General features: G+C 41.6%; 1 protein-coding gene across 1 annotated transcript in view; it reads right to left on the bottom strand.

The window, feature by feature from the left end:
- ABCB7 (ATP binding cassette subfamily B member 7) overlaps positions 1–13,881 on the bottom strand; it is a 558,087-nt gene that overhangs the window by 465,856 nt on the left and 78,350 nt on the right. The window contains exon 3 of the mRNA XM_053699205.1: positions 13,128–13,214. Coding sequence (XP_053555180.1) covers positions 13,128–13,214 — 87 coding nt within the window. The remainder of the gene's footprint in view (positions 1–13,127; positions 13,215–13,881) is intronic.

The following is a 13,881-nucleotide window of genomic DNA, read 5'->3' as shown; positions in this document are numbered from 1 at the left end:
CAAGGAATTGAGACAAATAACTTTGACCCAACTCGCTGATTAATAATCAAGAATCTACAAATCTATTCAGCAAAGTACTGCATGTAAAGATGATAGCCAGGATGTACAAATATGCAGACACTGTCAATAAAAAATGTGTGCTTTGAAACAAGAAAAAAAAAAAACAGCAGCTGAAAGAATTTATATGACAGTGTGAAAATAAGGTATTTATACTTATCTGTACCTGTTGTGATAAAGAAAGCACAGAGGAGCCTGGTGACAGCTTCAGAGCTATGAATTCATCTTCTCATCACAGCATAAAGAGTGAGGATATGCATAAATAGATTTATTGTATTTCAAGCACAGTTGGTACCAAGACTTTGAGAAACACGAAGAGTTGGAAGTAGAAGGGATGCTGTGACAAGAATACAGCAGCTGGAGCGGTGAGTGTGTGTAATTATACATTGCTACAGGCAAGTCAGACTTGTGCAGGACTGTGATTAGGAAGGAGGGCAGTGGAGAAAAAGATTATTTGTTAAAAAACCATTTGTTTAATTTGTGCAGGTTTGGGGGAGACCTGAAAGCTAATCAAAAGGCAGAGATTGCAATGTGAAATTATTGCCAATGACCCATAACTATAGATAGGAAACATTGCACCAAACCTATGGCTTAAAGGGAAATTAAACACAAACTTAAAATCCTCATACAATAAGTAATTAAAGGGACACTACCTCTTTTTTGCCATTTACATTTAAACATGAAGACACTTTTTGGCTGAAAAATATGAAGCAAACACTTGTTTAAATTTATAAACACATCTGGTCATTAGTATAAAGATGCACATAGGAAGCTCAACTCAGATTTTTGAAGCCTAAGAGTGAGTAAGCATTTAAAGCAGTGCTTTCCAAACTGTGTGTCGGGACACACTAGTGTGTCGGCAGCAGTGTGTTGGTGTGTCCCTGCTTCAGCACAAATTTTTAAAACAATTTTTTTTTGGTTTCTGACTTTCCGCCTGCCTGCTACGCATATCACATGGTTGACACGTAATTGATACCTAGGGGGTCACAGATCATCTTAACCTATTGGCGCAGCCCAGTGGGAACTAAAACTATTCCCATTGGCGGCACATTGGCTCCTGACTTCACGTGTAGTCTCCTTAATTGGCTCGTGACTGCATGTGTAGTCAGTAATTGGGATAGCAGTGAGTTTGCAGCACGGTAGTCAATCGGACTCACCGAGCTCTGAGGGCGGCAGCTTAAACGCTGAGCTGAAGTCAGAAGTCAGTGGGGTTTTTTTGCAGCTAGCTCCCAGTAGTGCATTGCTGCTCCTGCTCTTGATATATGGATAGGAAGTGGAAGCTTAAAAATGCTTGATGATGAGATGTGAGTGTCTTTATCTAATATTCCACTAAATATTACGAAATTGTGTTCATCCCTTCAACCTCATATACATCCCATTAAAATAGTAAGTAGCTATTGGTGTTATTAAACTTTTTTTAATTCTTGCACATACTTACAGGGAGTGCAGAATTATTAGGCAAATGAGTATTTTGACCACATCATCCTCTTTATGCATGTTGTCTTACTCCAAGCTGTATAGGCTCGAAAGCCTACTACCAATTAAGCATATTAGGTAATGTGCATCTCTGTAATGAGAAGGGGTGTGGTCTAATGACATCAACACCCTATATCAGGTGTGCATAATTATTAGGCAACTTCCTTTCCTTTGGCAAAATGGGTCAAAAGAAGGACTTGACAGGCTCAGAAAAGTCAAAAATAGTGAGATATCTAGAAGAGGGATGCAGCACTCTTAAAATTGCAAAGCTTCTGAAGCGTGATCATCGAACATTCAAGCGTTTCATTCAAAATAGTCAACAGGGTCGCAAGAAGTGTGTGGAAAAACCAAGTCGCAAAATAACTGCCCATGAACTGAGAAAAGTCAAGCGTGCAGCTGCCAAGATGCCACTTGCCACCAGTTTGGCCATATTTCAGAGCTGCAACATCACTGGAGTGCCCAAAAGCACAAGGTGTGCAATACTCAGAGACATGGCCAAGGTAAGAAAGGCTGAAAGACGACCACCACTGAACAAGACACACAAGCTGAAACGTCAAGACTGGGCCAAGAAATATCTCAAGACTGATTTTTCTAAGGTTTTATGGACTGATGAAATGAGAGTGAGTCTTGATGGGCCAGATGGATGGGCCTGTGGCTGGATTGGTAAAGGGCAGAGAGCTCCAGTCCGACTCAGACGCCAGCAAGGTGGAGGTGGAGTACTGGTTTGGGCTGGTATCATCAAAGATGAGCTTGTGGGGCCTTTTCGGGTTGAGGATGGAGTCAAGTTCAACTCCCAGTCCTACTGCCAGTTTCTGGAAGACACCTTCTTCAAGCAGTGGTACAGGAAGAAGTCTGCATCCTTCATGATTTTCATGCAGGACAATGCTCCATCACACGCGTCCAAGTACTCCACAGCGTGGCTGGCAAGAAAGGGTATAAAAGAAGAAAATCTAATAACATGGCCTCCTTGTTCACCTGATCTGAACCCCATTGAGAACCTGTGGTCCATCATCAAATGTGAGATTTACAAGGAGGGAAAACAGTACACCTCTCTGAACAGTGTCTGGGAGGCTGTGGTTGCTGCTGCACGCAATGTTGATGGTGAACAGATCAAAACACTGACAGAATCCATGGATGGCAGGCTTTTGAGTGTCCTTGCAAAGAAAGGTGGCTATATTGGTCACTGATTTGTTTTTGTTTTGTTTTTGAATGTCAGAAATGTATATTTGTGAATGTTGAGATGTCATATTGGTTTCACTGGTAAAAGTAAATAATTGAAATGGGTATATATTTGTTTTTTGTTAAGTTGCCTAATAATTATGCACAGTAATAGTCACCTGCACACACAGATATCCCCCTAAAATAGCTATAACTAAAAACAAACTAAAAACTACTTCCAAAACTATTCAGCTTTGATATTAATGAGTTTTTTGGGTTCATTGAGAACATGGTTGTTGTTCAATAATAAAATTAATCCTCAAAAATACAACTTGCCTAATAATTCTGCACTCCCTGTATATACTGTTACTTATAAATACTTTTTGTTATTATATCATTTATGTATGTGTCAGTATCTCTTAAAACAACTTAGTTTAACCTCCAGTTTGTTAGTACAACTGAATTACTGTGTCGCGAAATGATGTAGGTCTAAAAAGTGTGTCGCCAACATGAAAAGTTTGGAAAGCTCTGATTTAAAGGGACAGTATACACTAATTTTCATATAACTGCATGTAATGGAAAATACTGTAAAAGAAGAATATGCACAGATACCAATATAAAAATCCAGTATAAAACTTTTTTTCAAAACGTACTTAGAAGCTCTGAGTTTAGCACGGTTGATGAGATTAGGCTGGAAAAAGCAGACACCCCCCCTTCCCTGCACATTAAATAATAAGGTTTCTTTATTTCTCCCCCATCATGAAATCTCTCTGGAAAAGCACCTTAAAAGTTTAACCAACTTATCCTGAAAGAAGTACAGAAATTTCAATTGTAATTTGCAACATTTCTCTTGGATCAATTTACTGAGTGTATATGAAGTCGAGATCTTCACTTGCACAGTCGTAGTGAAGCGACAAATAATTAATGTGACAGCTATTTGTTTTTAAGAAGAAAAGTAGCCACTACGAACTAATAAATGTATGTATATACTATTCATTTTCAGTTGATAAATTGTAGGTTGTCTCCATTTAATATCAAAGTTTCAAAGCTTCCAGTCATACTGCAATTAATTGGATTGTCCTCCTTCCTCTTTGTATTCCCTATTTATGCTCCAGGACCACCCAACACCTCTGAACTCTCAAAGACCAATTAGGAACATCCAATCTATATCCATATTATGCACAGCAACTTCAGTGACTCTGCCACTAGCCTCTCCAAAATGAGAATGATAGCAGTTATGTAGTTTGCGAATACACAGCATAGCAATGGTAACCATATGAATTGCATCATTTAAAGGTTATAAACCATATAAAATAAAGCTACTACTAATAAGGTCAACATCTTATAATGACATTTCTCATGAATCAATGGGAATTATTGGCTGATAAAGGCCAAGTGGACTCCTCTGTTCTTTACAGATCCTACTCTCAAACTACTCTGTCATGCAAAAAGACAACACGTCTTAAAGGGACACTGAAACCAAATTTTTTCTTTCATGATTCAGATAGAGCATTCAATTTTAAGCAACTTTCTAATTTACTCCCATTATCAAAATTTCTTCATTCTCTTTGTATCTTTATTTGAAATGCAAGAATGTAAGTTTAGATGCCGGCCCATTTTTGGTGAACAACCTGGGTTGTCCTTGCTGATTGGTGGATAAATTCATCCACCAATAAAAAAGTGCTATCCAGAGTTCTAAACCAAAAAAAACCTTAGATGCTTTCTTTTTCAAATAAAGATAGCAAGAGAACGAAGAAAAAATGATAATAGGAGTAAATTATAAAGTTGCTTAAAATTGCACGCTCTATCTGAATCATGAAAGAAAAAAATTTGGGTTCAGTGTCCCTTTAAGTACTACACTTAGGACTCCCATGCTGACTTTGAGTAGAGCATTTATTAGTGCCATGTTGACTACGCCTTTTGCATCACCGGGTTTTATATCACAAGGTTGATATATTAATGTAATCCATTGTAACATTTGTGTTATTTAGCTGCCAGAGATTAGAAATGAGGAAATACTAAAAACATCAATCCTGCTTTGCCAAATGTCTATTTCATAGTACCTACCAACCCTTACCTTTTCAGGTGGGTAAAAACTCCTCTCTACTGCCTATCATCTTTTTTTATTTACAGGGATGGATGGAGCAATATATGGAATCTCAGGAAGTATGATTTAATTGCAATTATCTCTGCTTACCCTTTTAGCACGTACCAAGGAAGATTTTCAAAGCAGTTAAGACTAGGATTTGCAGAAATCAGGAAACATAACTATTATGCTGCAAACACTTGCAAACAAAGAATACTTTAATAAATATCAAATACAGAAAGAACAGCATAATTTTTTCTAAACATGGCTTCAATAGAGCCACACACATTCAATTTATGTTTTATAAATCTTTCAGGAAACACTTCAACTTTTAAACAAAAAAAGATGTTCAGTTGCTCTTGTAGAATGATGCCCAATCACTAATAAACTATAAATTGTATTCTTCACAAGGTCCCTCTATATTTAGTGTCATTCCATTTGTTCACCTATATTTATTTGTAGGTTTAAAATAGATGTGGAGGTATGTAACCACATCTAAAAAAAGGTATATAGCTTCCTTATCTGTCAATCTGTTATTAGAAAAAATGACAGGATAGCGCCTGTTTGACTAAGGTAATAACAAAAAGAAATAAAACACTTTATAGTGAAAGATTTCAGAGGGAAGCTACCCATAATGGCTTAAAAGAATAGATCAAAATTTTACATACTAGTGAATAAACAAAAATGTTTAACCAGTGGTTTCTGAACCCATTTTGTTTTAATAAGAGCTGACAAAAAAGGAATTTGAGTGGAGCTCTTTTAATGAAACATTTAAGAAAATGTTAAGCAGATGAGAGTTACTGAATCTACCAGTACCCTGTTGGTGACCGCATATCAGCAGATAAAATATGCCAAACGATAATAGAAGCTGTGCATATCTTGTGTCCTTGAAAAAGCTCTGCTTGCTTGCAAAAACACCAGATGCAAGACCTATTTATTTGCATGACTGTGGACCATAAATAGTTCAAAGGTATGTATATATACATACACACACACATTATATATATACTAGTCCTAAAGCCCGTTCATACGGGCCATTTTTTGCAGGGTACAGAGGTCCCACCCTTTGCGCTCTCTCCCTGCCCCTTTCTTTTGCGCTCTCTCTCTCCCCCCTCTCTTTTGCGCTCTCTCTCTCCCCCCTCTCTTTTGCGCTCTCTCTCTCCCCCCTCTCTTTTGCGCTCTCTCTCCCCCCTCTCTTTTGCGCTCTCTCTCCCCCCTCTCTTTTGCGCTCTCTCTCTCCCTCTTTTGCGCTCTCTCTATCCCCCCTCTTTTGCTCTCTCTCTCCCCCCCTCTTTTGCGCTCTCTCTCCCCCCCTCTTTTGCGCTCTCTCTCTCCCCCCCCCCTCTTTTGCGCTCTCTCTCCACCCCCTCTTTTGCGCTCCCCCCCCCTCTTTTGCGCTCCCCCTCCCCCTCTCTTTTGTGCTCTCTCCCTCCTCTCTTTTGCGCTCTCTCTCTCTCCCCCTCTCTCTCTCCCCTGTCTCTCTCTCCCCTCTATCTCTCTCCCCCCTGTCTCTCTCTCCCCTCTATCTCTCTCTATCTCTCTCCCCCCCTCCTCTCTCCCTCCCCCCTCTCTCCCTCCCTCCCCCCCCCCTCTCTCTCTCTCTCTCTCTCCCTCCCCCCCTCTCTCCCTCCCCCCCCCCTCTCTCTCTCCCTCCCCCCCCCTCTCTCTCTCCCTCCCTCCCCTCTCTCTCTCCCTCCCCCCCTCTCTCTCTCTCCCTCCCCCCCTCTCTCTCTCTCTCTCCCTCCCCCCCCCTCTCTCTCTCCCTCCCCCCCTCTCTCTCCCTCCCCCCCCTCTCTCTCCCTCCCCCCCCTCTCTCTCCCTCCCCTCCCTCTCTCTCCCTCCCCTCTCTCTCCCTCCCCTCTCTCTCCCTCCCTCTCTCTCTACCTCCCCCCCTCTCTCTCTACCTCCCCCCTCTCTCCCCCCCCTCTCTCTCTCCCTCCCCCCCCCTCTCTCTCTACCTCCCCCCTCTCTCTCTCCCCTCTCTCTCTCCCTCCCCCCCTCTCTCTATACCTCCCCCCTCTCTCTCTCCCCCTCCCCCCTCTCTCTCCCCCTCCCCTCTCTCTCTCCCCCTCCCCTCTCTCTCTCACTCCCCCTCCCCTCTCTCTCTCACTCCCCCTCCCCTCTCTCTCTCACTCCCCCTCCCCTCTCTCTCACTCCCCCTCCCCTCTCTCTCTCACTCCCCCTCCCCTCTCTCTCTCACTCCCCCTCCCGTCTCTCTCTCCCCCTCCCGTCTCTCTCTCCCCCTCCCCTCTCTCTCTCTCTCTCACTCCCCCTCCCCTCTCTCTCTCACTCCCCCTCCCCTCTCTCTCACTCCCCCTCCCCTCTCTCTCTCACTCCCCCCCTCTCACTCCCCCTCCCACTCCCCCTCCCCCTCTCTCTCTCCTCCCCTCTCTCTCTCTCCTCCCCTCTCTCTCTCTCCTCCCCCTCTCTCCCCCCTCCCCCTCTCTTTCTCTTCCCCCCCTTTCTTTTGATCTCTCTGTCCCCTTTCTTTTGCTCTCCCTCCACTCTCTTTTGCGGTCTCTCCCCCTCTCTTTTGCTCCCTCTCTTGTGCTCTTTTTATCTCCCCTCTTGATCTCTCTCTCCCCTCTTGATCTCTCTCTCACCTTTCTTATCTTTTCCCTACCCCCTCTCTCCCCTCTTTTGAGCTCTCAAACTGCACAGCCTTTCACGGCCCGTCTGGCCCCGCCCCTTCACGCTCGGCCACCCCCTCGCGGCCCTTGCACTCGGCCACGCCCCCTTCACACTCGGTCACGCACACTTCTGCTCGCACTGCAGAGCAGAGACTTAGGGACTCTCAAAGGACAGGTGTGTTTGTCCTCGTGCTGTGCTGTCTACTGCGCATGACAGCTTCGGACAAACACACTTGGCCTTTTATTATATAGGATATATATATATATACATATATACATACATATATATACACATATACATACATATATACATATATATATTTATACACACACATACATACATACACACACATACATACATACATACACACACACAAACACACACACAAACACACACACACACATATAGATAGAATTATTTTATTTATTTAATTTTTTTTAACTAGGAGAATGAGAGGAACAGGAGAGAACATATAAGCCAAAGGAAAAATCAATTTAGTTACTATGCCACAGAGTTAAAAATGGATTCAAAAGGCTGACGTTGATCCAGTTACTAAAAGTTAAACTTGGTAAGAATGCATTCTCCAGTTAAAATATGCTCTGTGCAAAGATAATATTCTTGATCATTGAATTAGTGAGGATTTTACTTAAGAAGGTATTGCATGAAGAGTTGTCAGATATATTTAAAGGGACATTAAACACTTTGGGATAGTAATAAAAAAATGTCACCCCTGACTGTAGATATAATAGAATCCAGGCCCGGGCCAAATAAAACCTTTGCCTTGAATGGAAGGGAAAGCAAGCGAGACTTGAATGTCATATCTGCAAACCATGATTTTAGCCACAGAGCCCTCCACGCTAAAACAGAAAATCCTGACGTCTTAGCATTCAGGCGAATAATCTGCATGTTAGCATCACAAATGAATGAATGCGCTACCCTTAAGGCTTTGATTCGATCCAAAATCTCCTCGAGGGGGGTCTCCTCCTCGAACATTGCAGCTAGTGCGTCACACCAATAGGTAGCCGCCCCAGCCACCGAAGCAACAGCCGCTGCCGGTTGGAAAACGAACCCCGTCAGTTGGAACATCTTCAGCAACATGGACTCCATCTTATTATCTCTGGGTTCCTTAAAAAAAGAATTTATGCTTACCTGATAAATTACTTTCTCTAACGGTGTGTCCGGTCCACGGCGTCATCCATAACTTGTGGGAATATTCTCTTCCCCAACAGGAAATGGCAAAGAGCACAGCAAAAGCTGTCCATATAGTCCCTCCTAGGCTCCGCCCACCCCAGTCATTCGACCAACGGACAGGAGAAAAAAACAGGAGAAACTATAGGGTGCCGTGGTGACTGTAGTTAAAGAAAGCAATTCATCAAACCTGATTAAAAAACCAGGGCGGGCCGTGGACCGGACACACCGTTGGAGAAAGTAATTTATCAGGTAAGCATAAATTCTGTTTTCTCCAACATTGGTGTGTCCGGTGCACGGCGTCATCCATAACTTGTGGGAACCAATACCAAAGCTTTAGGACACGGATGAAGGGAGGGAGCCAATCAGGTTACCTAAACGGAAGGTACCACGACTTGCAAAACACCTTTCTCCCAAAAATAGCCTCCGAAGAAGCAAAAGTATCAAATTTGTAGAATTTGGCAAAAGTGTGCAGGGAAGACCAAGTCGCTGCCTTACCCAAATTTTCACCACAGTGTCTTAAAGCATTCAAAGCATTGCACCCCAAATTTCAGACCTTTAACCCTTAAAATGACAAAACCGGAGCCGTTTATAGTTTTAACCCCTCTACAGTCTCAGCTACAGCCTTTGCTGCGACTTTACCAAACCCAAGGGGGTATACAATACCAGATGAAGCCTTCTAGGGACCTTTTCAACTCCTTCCAGACCCATACACATGCAGCTGCATGTCCTGCTCTCAAAAGTAACTGCGAAGTAATGGCGCAAAAATGAGGCTCTGCCTACTACAAAGAAGGCCCTTCCTGACTGGGAAGGTGTCTAAGCCAGTGCCTGCCGTGAAAATAACGTTCCCCAGAGTTATAAGTGTGAATTTCAACCTCAAGCTGTATAAAATGCCCAAATAAAGCAATCGATCTAGCCCATAAAAGTGTCAACCAGTTTTATAGCCCATATTAAGCCCTTTATTCTGTTTGAGACTAAGAAAATGGCTTACCGGTCCCCATGAGGGGAAAAATGACAGCCTTCCAGCATTACACAGTCTTGTTAGAAATATGGCTAGTCATACCTTAAGCAGAGAAGTCTGCTAACTGTTTCCCCCAACTGAAGTTACTTCATCTCAACAGTCCTATGTGGAAACAGCAAACGATTTTAGTTACTGCTGCTAAAATCATACTCCTCTCACAAACAGAACTCTTCATCCTTTTCTGTTTCAGAGTAAATAGTACATACCAGCACTATTTTAAAATAACAAACTCTTGATAGTAGAATAAAAAACTACAACTAAACACCACATACTCTTCACCATCTCCGTGGAGATGTTGCCTGTGCAACGGCAAAGAGAATGACTGGGGTGGGCGGAGCCTAGGAGGGACTATATGGACAGCTTTTGCTGTGCTCTTTGCCATTTCCTGTTGGGGAAGAGAATATTCCCACAAGTTATGGATGACGCCGTGGACCGGACACACCAATGTTGGAGAAAGAGGAGCTATCCTCAAGCGGAATGGTCGTTCTCTTAGCGAGCGTGGAGATAGCACCATCCACCTTAGGGACAGTTCCCCACAGTTCAAGCTGTGCATCCGGAACGGGGAAAAGCTTCTTAAAAGAAGACGAGGGAGAAAAGGTTGAACCTAGTTTCTCCCATTCATTTTTAACAATTTTCACTATTTTGATAGGAACCGGGAAGGCCTGGAACACTACCCTGTTCTCATAAACCCCATCCAATTTAGGGATCGAAGGTTCCTCCGGTAGCTTCGATTCAGGAACCTCCAGCGTAGCAAGCACTTCCTTCAGCAGGAAACACAAATGCTCCATCTTAAATTTGAAATATGGTTCCTCCGTGGACGGAGGCCTAGAAGTAGCCGATTCTGAAGCGACAGCCTCCGACAAGTCGGAATTGTCCTCCTCCGCGGATAGTCTGTCGGAGATATCCAGCGGAGTCGAAGACCCCTGAGACGGATAGCTGTGCCGTACCTTCCGCGTGCGCTTAGTAGGACGAGGCATCGCATTTATGGCCGCAGAGAACGTTGTATGCAATTGATCTGCGAAATTTGGAGGCCAAAAGGCCCCTCCTGCAGGAGGGTTAGTAGTGCCCTGGGGAACTGCTTGAGTAATTGGGGATGCTTGTAGGGAACACACCTCGCTGGACGGAGAACCCTCAGAGGTGCACGGGCTCAGTTGTACTAGCAAATGTTCTCATACTATCAGGTTATCAAAGCCTGAAATATATAAAAAAACTACTAAATATTTCTACTAAGATCAGCCATTATAGTGACAATTACAGCAATCTAATTTGTTAAAACATGAAAAAAAAAAAAAAAAAAATGTATTATTATTATCGAGGTTCTAAATTAAACATAGTACAAGAATTGTCCATAACAGTGCAATCTGTTACACAACAAATGAAAGGCAACAGTCTTATAACAAAGGTTAACTAAAGTGTTATAACCACTCAGTTGACAGATAGCATGTTAGTAAAAAGAGCATGTAATTGTATCACAAGCGACACTGCAATAAAGTACCAACTGGGAACTACAGCACAAGCAAAAATGGATGCTTATCCAAACAGCAGCACTAGACACACAGCTGGGTCATGCTACTAGCACTGCTGATTGGATTAGCAGTGCTCTGCAGCTTCCAAGGTACCATGCGTTTAATTACTTTACTCATTTAAACATATAGCGGTTGCAGTGTCACTAGCGATAAAATTGCATGCTCTAAAAAGAAATAGATCAAGTCATTTTTTTTCTCTATAATGGCCCTTTTAAATGGTTAAGCTTCAAACGATTATGCATACTGTATTTCTGTCAAAGTGGCCATTTTTATCAATGGGAACGTCATATTATTATTACAAAACATTTTATACTGCCAAATTCTTACTTAATTTCTCCACTTGCTGAACAGAGATTTTCCTGCTGCTAGCCAGTGAATTTGTCTATATATATTCTGCTCTATTTATAGAGATATACTGAAAGTCAACACCATGTTACAATTTCATTCATAGCAAACATTGCAAAGCTTATACGTTAACTTGCAAGTATGCATGCTATTGCCAGGGTAAGTTCAACATTTCCATGGAGCCCAAAGGCAGAACTTTTTCACACTTTCTGCAATTAGATTTTTTTTGGTGAAAATATTTCTGGAGGTCCTTTTTTTTAAAAAAAAAAATGAATTTCGATGTTAAATTAGGTACTTAGTTACCCTAAAGCACTAAACAAATTGCAATGTGTTGATTAAAGTGATGGTAAGCTTCTATGATTGCATCAACAATATTTGTAATGAATCATTAAATGAGGGGCACTTTCATTCATGAAAATAAATGAAGATGCATTATTATTAAAACAGTTCACCTTTAGTGTAGTTAAAAATTCCGGCATTCCTCCGCCCACAACTCGTACTCTATTTGTGTCTTCAATGGCGAATATGGGTCATTGCATGCCCCCCTTTGGCATCTAGCTTATGAACATACAAAACAGGGGTCAATAATGTTCACGAGCTGGACGCCAACAGAAGCGTGTACATTTATTTTTATGAATGAAACATATTTAATGATTCATTTGAAATATTGTTGATGGAATCAACAAAGTTTGCTATCCTCTACCTGTAAAATAAAGCAATTTTTAAAGTTTTAGAATATAGTTTTAGAATTTTAGAATATATTGCAGCATTTGAAAATTGCATTGCAAAGTAGCTACAGAAAAAAAAAAAAAAAAATTGATACATTTTTCAATTGTCTCTTGATTAAATGTTTCCTTTGCACTTGGTCTAATATCACATAATTATAAGGTAAAAATGTAGTAATAAGAAATGTGCATTGCAGACAAGAAAATCTTACATTCAGGAGTAACAGCTTTGCAGAATGGGAAAGACTAGAAGGCGAGCATGAAAAAAAAACCTTAAGAGGCAGTAATCAATCATAGCGCTGCCGCATTGCAATACTGCTCTGTATTTTAATGCTTTCTTTAAACAGTGCTGTGCTCTGGTCGTACTATCATAAGAAAAACATTCACAATGCAGCCAAAGCACAGCACTGTTTGAAGAGAGCAGTGCTAATAGTTCCTGCACATATCCTGTTCTTCTCCAGACATGCTGCATTTTCTGCAATAACACTTCACATCACAGCATGTTCTACCTTTGGGCCATGGAGTATCAGCATTTTCACAATGCAATAGTACTGGGCAATCATGCATGTCCCAGTATCTCTGAACTGTAGTTACAACATACTTCACAATCTGATTGGCCAGTGGAATCAAAGTAATAGAAAGGGAGAGAAAAGAAACATCAGATTGCACTTTGAATGTAATATGCACCTATTAGAGTTTTCATATTGTCTCATTTCAAACATCTACATATTCTTCACTCTTTAGCAGACTGAGGAGTTATGTACAGTTAGCTACAGAGTTATCCTATATGAATATTGTAGTTAGACTATGCTAACTACTAGTGCATTTGTCATGTAAGCAAGTATTTTTTTTATAATATTCTCAATTCAGAGTCTTATCTACATAATAAATAAAATGAGTGTGACTGTTCTTACCCCTTGCTTGGGGTCTGTATGAAGACGACCCCCTGCATTCCCATGCCAGCACGTCCTTGTGTGTGTAGATGGCCATCCCGCCAGCACCTGTTTTACAAAAATATGTATTACATAATGGATAAAAAAGAGAAACTTCAAGTTATTTGAGAACATTCAAGCATATTTTTTTAGTATCGAAGAAAATGTTCTTCTTAAAAGGGACATGCAACCCAAATTTTTTCTTTCATGATTCAGAAAGAGCATGTAATTTTAAACAACCTTCCAATTTACTTCTATTATTTAATTGTCTTCCTTCTCTTGTTATCCTTTGCTGAAAGGTTTATCTTTAGGAGCAGGAAAAAAACAGAATTTATGCTTACCTGATAAATTACTTTCTCTTGTGGTGTATCCAGTCCACAGATTCATCCTTTACTTGTGGGATATTCTCCTTCCCAACAGGAAGTGGCAAAGAGAGCACACAGCAGAGTTGTCCATATAGCTCCCCCTCTAGCTCCACCCCCCAGTCATTCGACCGGAGGTTAGGAAGAAAAAGGAGAAACCATAGGGTGCAGTGGTGACTGTAGTTTAAACAAAAAAATCTACCTGACGTAATAGCCAGGGCGGGCCGTGGACTGGATACACCACAAGAGAAAGTAATTTATCAGGTAAGCATAAATTCTGTTTTCTCTTGTAAGGTGTATCCAGTCCACGGATTCATCCTTTACTTGTGGGATACCAATATCAAAGCTTTAGGACACGGATGAAGGGAAGGAAC

This window comes from Bombina bombina, chromosome 1, assembly GCF_027579735.1.
Source record: "Bombina bombina isolate aBomBom1 chromosome 1, aBomBom1.pri, whole genome shotgun sequence".
Lineage (NCBI taxonomy): Eukaryota > Metazoa > Chordata > Amphibia > Anura > Bombinatoridae > Bombina > Bombina bombina.
Note: the sequence above shows the minus strand (reverse complement) of the source record. Positions and strands in the feature narration are given on the sequence as shown.